Below are 7,113 nucleotides of genomic sequence, written 5' to 3'. Positions count from 1 at the left end.
AAAAAAAAAAAAAAAAAAAAAAAAAAAAAAGAAGTGCACATAAGATATATATCAAAAGAGTTTCTCTTTCAAATGAAAGGTTGCAGTGTTAGTAGGTCTCTGATCTGTGTATTTTTGTTTTAGTTTAACCTGAACTTTTCTTACAGTCAAAAAGGGAAGAAGAACACAAGCTCATAAAATCCAAGGTTGTGAATGACGAGGAAGTAGTTCGAGTTCCTTTAGCTTTTGCCATGGTTAAGCTAATGCAGTCCCTCCCACACGAAGTTATGGAAACTAATCTGCCAAGGTAGGTTGTGTGACAAATTGGAAAAGTTCCGTGAAACTCAAAATTGGTTCTTTCTTCCTGACTTTTGAATCTCTTTTGTCAGGAAGAAAAGCACTGTTACCATGTGTTGTGGTTTAGAATCCCAGTTGGGAAATTGTGTTAGGAGCCATTAAGAGAGAAAAGGATGTTTAGATTTTTATTTGCTTCTGTTTTTATGATTAGTCGTTTTTCCATTTCTCATTTTCTAGTATTTTGCTGAAAGTGTGTGCCCTCCTCAAGAACAGAGCACAAGAAATCAGAGACATTGCACGCAGCACTCTTGCAAAAATAATAGAAGATCTGGGTGTGCACTACCTACAATATATTTTAAAAGAATTACAGACTACCCTTGTCCGTGGATATCAGGTAAGTTGCACCATGTGCTTAATATTCAAGTTGGGTTGGAGTTCAAATGTTTGCAATTTGAATACTATCAGTCACGGTGCTTTGGGTCTATCTTCAGTAAAGTTGATCCACTGAGATAGCAAGCAATAATATTCAAAAGCTTCTAATCAGTATTTTTAAAAGCTCCTAGATTTGATTTTTGTAAAAATCTGTATAGGCCTAGGTTACATTACCTCCAATCACTCGATACCAATTCTGCATCCTCTGAGTTCTTAAAAAACCTCTTGTTGAATGTATTGCCACAAATGTGAACAATAAAGAGCACACACACTTGTTTGAGAGTTGAAGCAGGTGACTTAAGTCACAAAAATAATCAGCTCTCCAGGAGGAACACAAAGCTCCTTGAGTCACGTGGCTGGCCAGTGCCTCACTATTCCCAGTGTGGGCCCTGGACAGGTCCACCAGCAGCACCTGGGGGCTTGTTAGAAATGCAGAGTTCAGGGCCCTGTGCCTGACCTACAAAAGCTGCATTTTAATAAGCTCCCCAGGTGATCTCAAGGTAGAGGGACACTAGCTTGTTCAAGTCCAGCCAAGACTCCTGGTAGTTAGCTTCACCTTCTGTGTCTTACTTTGTTCATAGGTAAGGTTCCTACTTGCCACATAAGTCTGACACACAAAAAATATCACTATTCATCTTGACCATCTCTCTTTGTACAGTTTTTTAGTGGATGCCCTAGGGATTACCATTTACATACTCACTTTTTTTTTTTTTTTTTAACTGGGGAATCAGGGAAGGGGAACAGCTGAGTTGTTGTCCTTCAGTCTTAGTTGTGGAGGGCGCAACCAGCTCAGCTCCAAGTCTGTCGCCATCTGGCCGCCAGTCATCAGCTCATGGCCGCTCAGCTCAAGGTGCCGTGTTCAATCTTAGTTGCAGGAGGGTGTAGCCCACCATCCCTTGCAGAGTGGAACCGGAAACTTTGTTGCTAAGAGCACACACTCTTAACCACTGAGCCAGCCGGCTGCCCATAGGCAGCTCAGGGCAGCTCAGCTCAAGGTGCCATGTTCAATCTTAGTTGCGGGTGGGCATAGCCCACTATCCCATGCGGGAGTTTAACCGGCAACCTTGTTGTTAGGAGCATGTGCTCTCACCAGCTGAGCCATCCTGTCACCTGTTGGCAGCTCAGGGCAGCTCAGCTCGGGCGCAGCTCCCTGGCCCATGTGGGACTTGAACCGGCGACTGTTGCTCTGAGCTCACGCTCTTAACCAACTGAGCCACTCGGCCGTCCCTACACACTCACTTTTAATAATCTACTGAGATTCAGTATTTTACTAGTTCAAGTGGAACATAGAAACCTTACCACCATACAGGTCTCCTTCACCCGTCTCCTTTGGTTTTATATTTGTTTATGTATTACATTGCCACATATTGAAAACTAGAGTTTTTGCTTTTAATTGTCAAACACATGTTAAAGAATTTGAGAAGGGCGTTCTATTATTTTGCCCAGATATTTATCATTTCTATTGCTCCTCCCCCATTTCTGAATGTCTGAGTTTCTTAGTGGCATCATTTCTCTTCGGTCTGAAGAACTTCCTTCAGCCATCTTGTAGAGCGAGTGTGGTGGCAGCAGATTCTACTCATTTTCCTTCATCTGTGAATGTCCTCATTTCACCTTCATTTCTGAAGGATATTGTCACTTGATCCAGTGTAATTCTGCATTGACATTCTTTCTTTCACACTTTAAAAATGTTGTGCCACTTCCTTCTGGCATTCCCGATGAATAATCCGGTTATTCCAATCATTGTTTCCCTCCAAGTAATGTTTTGCCCTGGCTGCTTTAAAGACTTTGTCTTTATTTTTCAGCAGTTTGATTATGATGTGTCTGAGTGTGGATTTCTTTGGGTAACTGTTTGACAAATTACTTGACTTCTCTGTGCCTCAGCTTCCTCTTCTGAAAAATGCCAATAACATGGCACCTGCATCATAGATAGAGTGGGTGAGAATTAAGTGACTTAATACATGTGAGGTATTGATATGTGCCTTGCCATGGTAAGCTCTTAGGAATGTTAGCTATGCTTAGTTACCCTTGAGGCAAAAACTTATTTGTTTTCTTCATAACACTTGATGTACCTGCTTCGATTGTATTCAGTATCGGAAAGCTCCTTAATTCACAGGTTGGTTTTTAAAGTTCGACCCTCATGCCCTTCTTTATAAACCACTGGCCTGCCTTAGTCACAATAATCCTACGCATGGCAATATGTTTCTGAGCATCTTTTGTACAAAGTGACCATTTGGTTACAGGATTTTAGATGGTGGCATAAGTATGTGTCATTTCTCAAAGCTTCTCGCAGTAATGACAGATTATGTACTCGGAGGGCTCTCTTTGCAGTGCTTCTCAGATCTCGTCTTTCCTAGTGTGGTTTTCTAACCATTCATACTCCTATTCTGCATTTCATTTTAGGTCCACGTGCTGACTTTCACTGTTTACATGTTGCTGCATGGCCTCACCAACAAGCTACACGTCGGGGATTTGGACTCTTGTTTAGATATAATGATTGAGGTAAGATTTAGAGAAAGGAATTCTAAAATTTTTTTTTAAGTGGGCAAAGGACACAAAAAAGTTCACAAAGTAAGAGATAATAATAGCCTATAAAAATGAAAATAACGTACTATCTCATCTAGATTAGTGGGGTTTAAAAAGCTAAGTCTCAAGTGAAGTGAGATAGGCACTCGGCCATTGCTACTAGGTCATGGGTTGGTACAGCCTTCCTGGAAAGGAAATTGACATTGTATATCAAGAGCTTTGGAAATGAGCAGAAATTTCAACCACTTTCAAGAATCTGTTTTAAAAGAATAATCAGAGATGTAGTCTGGGGTTTATATAAAAGTATGTTTACCAGAGGTTTATTTATAACAGTGAAAAATTAGTAACAATCGATTTTTCCTATCCTTTTCAAATGAGGTATGCATATGAACTTCAGAAGCATTTTGAAATTTATTCATAAAAATGTTGTAAACTCATAGCCTAGTTTGAGAATTGCTCAACTACCTTAATAATTTGTACATACAGGCATACCTCAGAGATACTGTGGTTTTCTTCCAGACCACTGTAATAAAGCTGGTCATAATCTTTTTTTTTTTAAATATAACTTTTATTATATTTTTTTTGTTGTTACAGTTGACAGTCAATATTATTTTATATTAGTTTCAGGTGTACACATAGTAGTTAGACATTTATATAATTTATGCAGTGATTCCTGCCCCCTGTTGGCCTAATATCCACCTGGCACTATACATAGTTGTTGCAACATTATTGACTATATTCTCTATGCTGTACTTTACATCCCCGTGACTATTTTGTAACTACCAATTTGTATTTCTTAATCCCTTCACTTTACAATCAGCTTTTAAAATTGGATAATTTGATAATTTGGGGGTCAGGATTAGGAAGACAACTAAATTTGTCACACAACCTTTAATTCATTTATTCAAAAATGTAGACTCTAACCTTGAATTAAATGCATTAATTTCAATAACATCTAAGTTGCAAATATCATGAGAATTTCTTAAAGAGAGACTAAGTTACTCTTTGGTAGTATCAGAGAAGTACCTGTCTGTATATTACATAGTTATATGGTAAATCTGTGGAGTACAGCAGGTGTTTAAATAGCATCATATCATCATAATATTGATGAGATGCCATAGGAACTTAATTCTTGTTTGTATTGGTCAGCCGATGGTAAAACTGGTTTTGTTTGTCATTCTTATGTCAGAACTGGTTCGTATGTCATTTTACTTTAGGTCGCAGAACCTATCGATGACATTGAGGACTTACTGTATTCTTCTTTTATTTCTCATTAGTGTAAACCTTCAGGTGTTTCTGTATTTGTTTGTTGTTTTAGTCATTGGTCCCCAAACTATATTGAAAAAAGTGAAATCTAATAGAAATTCCTACTGACTAATTTCAGTCCAGTCCAACTGGTTTTCCTTGGTTTGGACATACCAATACTCTTTCCAAAGACCTTACGTTGGCACATCTTGCTGAGTGTACATAATTGCCATTTGGCCTTTTTCTTCTAAAGATTTTTAACCACGAGTTGTTTGGTGCCATTGCTGAAGAGAAAGAAGTAAAGCAGATCCTCTCCAAAGTCATGGAGGCACGAAGAAGCAAGAGTTACGATTCTTATGAAATCCTGGGCAAATTTGTAGGAAAAGATCAGGTTACAAAACTTATCCTTCCACTGAAAGAGGTAAGGAATTGAATGTAGTACAACAGATCTTGAAAAGAGCCTGGCAGTGCAAACCTTCACACTGCACCTGATCACCATGTGCTTTGGTGCAAAGGACATCATTACCATATGGTCACTAGCTGGCAGCCCTGAGTTGAATAGTCTAATCCAAGAATCAGAGTCCCTGGTGTCAGCCATGAAATGCAGAAGGAAAAGCAATAAGAATAGAAGTGAAGGGGAATTGTACAGTCAGCAGCTAAGAATATAGGCCTTTGGGGTCACACTGCTACTCTCAGATTGCCAAGAGGAAGAAAATTGGCATTTGTTGAACATATTATGTTCTAAACATTGTGCTTCATTATCTCTTCTAACCTGTACAACCACCCTGTGAGATCGATGGTGCTTCTATCTTAGAGATAGGAAAATTCAGCCTTGGGAAGGTAGCAAGGATCATGGGTAAGGAGAAAAGTCAAGACTTAGTTCCAGATCTTTCTGATCCAAAGCTCACATTTTCCTGCTGTTTCTTTCTGCTTCCTATAGGGCAGGGATAGTGTTCTCTGTGCCTGTTACAGGGGTGAACATTTGATAAATGTTATTAATTCACTTTATTAGTTTTATGTACTAAAACTAGAGGAAAAAGCACTATCTAGTGTCATGAATTGACTATAATTCCCAATGTTTTGGTGCTAGATTAACCCCATAATTGTCCCTAGAAATGCATTTAGTCTGATCTAAGAATGTTAGATATTTCGAGGATGAAAAGAGTCAACAGAGCTCATGTATTTTCCACGTATATTGTCAAATCCCTCCACCTTTGCAAAGTAGTTTTGAATGCACTTGGAGGGTTGACATCTTACAAGTGTCACATATCTCCAGCTGTGTGCCCTCAGTCCTCACCAACAAAGAGCACACAGGGACTGCAAGAAATTCACAGGCATACGCACTGCTGACAGTGGTTATCTCTGGTGTTGAGGTTATGAGTAAATTTGACTATATAGCCTGTCTCTTTAAAATATTACTAAGATTGTGGGAGTTTTTTATTAGAAAAAAAATATTAAAAAGCAAACACACACACACACACACACACACACACACACACACACACACACACAAAAGCCACATTACAGCAAATCAAAATTCAGTGTTACCTCAGCATGACATTTGTGTTTGCCTACAGATCTTGCAAAATACCACGAGTTTAAAATTGGCCCGGAAAGTTCATGAAACCTTACGCCGAATCATTGCAGGATTAATTGTCAATCAGGAAATGACAGCAGAATCCATTCTGTTGCTCAGTTATGGATTGGTCAGTGAAAATCTCCCCCTATTAACAGAGAAAGAAAAGTAAGTTTGAAAAAAACAACTATCGTTTAAGTGCTTGCTTCTGATAAACCATTCAATTCTTATTTACTTTTAAGTGAGTTAATTTAATAATTTGCTTTATTAAAAAATTATATTTATCTGAGTTATAAGATGGTACTATTTTGTGGTATTTGGGCTGAGGTCCTTCCAAGTGGTACATCTCAACATGAGATTATTTTTCTGATGAATGGGGTAGCTAACGTGACAGCAGCTGATTTTTTGGGCATTTCTCTGACATTTCTATTTGGAATATTTATTCAATCAAAAGTTAGGATAGATTTTAAATACATCCCTCTTGTTCTGATCAAAGACTTAGACCTTAAAAGATTTTAAAATACCTTATTAGTAAGCTTTCTTTGGATTTTGCTTTTGTGTTCTAAAAGACACGCCTTAGCATTTGTTTTCAGATATCAAAGAAAGGGAGTGTCCCCTTGCTGTTCACTGTTCATCTTTTTTTTTGGTTGGGGAATTGGGGGAGGGGAACAGCCAAGCTGCTGTCCTTTAATCTTAGTTGTGGAGGGCGCAGCTAGCTCAGCTCCAAGTCCAGTCGCGCCACTCAGCTTAGGGTGCTGTGTTCAATTAGTTGCAGGTGGGTGTAGCCACCATCCCATGCGGGAGTCGAACCGGCAGCCTTGTTAAGAGGGCTCTCTCTATCCCCTGAGCCATCCGGGTGGCAGCTCAGCTCAAGGTGCCGAGTTCAGTCTTAGTTGCGGGCAGGTGTAGCCCACCATCTCGAACAATCAACCTTGTCAGGGGCACGTACTCTCACCAGCTGAGCCAGCCTGCCACCTGTTTGCAGCTCAGCGGCAGCTCAGCTCAGGTGCAGCTCACTGGCCCATATGGAAATCGAACCAGCGACGCTGTTGCTTAGAGCC

General features: G+C 39.5%; 1 protein-coding gene across 1 annotated transcript in view; it reads left to right on the top strand.

Annotated features, from left to right (window-relative positions):
* LOC109387761 (small subunit processome component 20 homolog) overlaps nt 1–7,113 on the top strand; it is a 103,994-nt gene that overhangs the window by 80,736 nt on the left and 16,145 nt on the right. The window contains 5 exon segments of the mRNA XM_019651865.1: nt 147–286; nt 514–670; nt 3,109–3,207; nt 4,730–4,897; nt 6,054–6,220. Of these exon segments, the coding sequence (XP_019507410.1) occupies nt 147–286; nt 514–670; nt 3,109–3,207; nt 4,730–4,897; nt 6,054–6,220 (731 nt within the window).

Source organism: Hipposideros armiger, unplaced genomic scaffold (genome assembly GCF_001890085.2).
Source record: "Hipposideros armiger isolate ML-2016 unplaced genomic scaffold, ASM189008v1 scaffold_168, whole genome shotgun sequence".
In the NCBI taxonomy this organism is placed as follows: Eukaryota; Metazoa; Chordata; class Mammalia; order Chiroptera; family Hipposideridae; genus Hipposideros; species Hipposideros armiger.
This window is presented reverse-complemented; position numbering and strand designations above follow the sequence as displayed.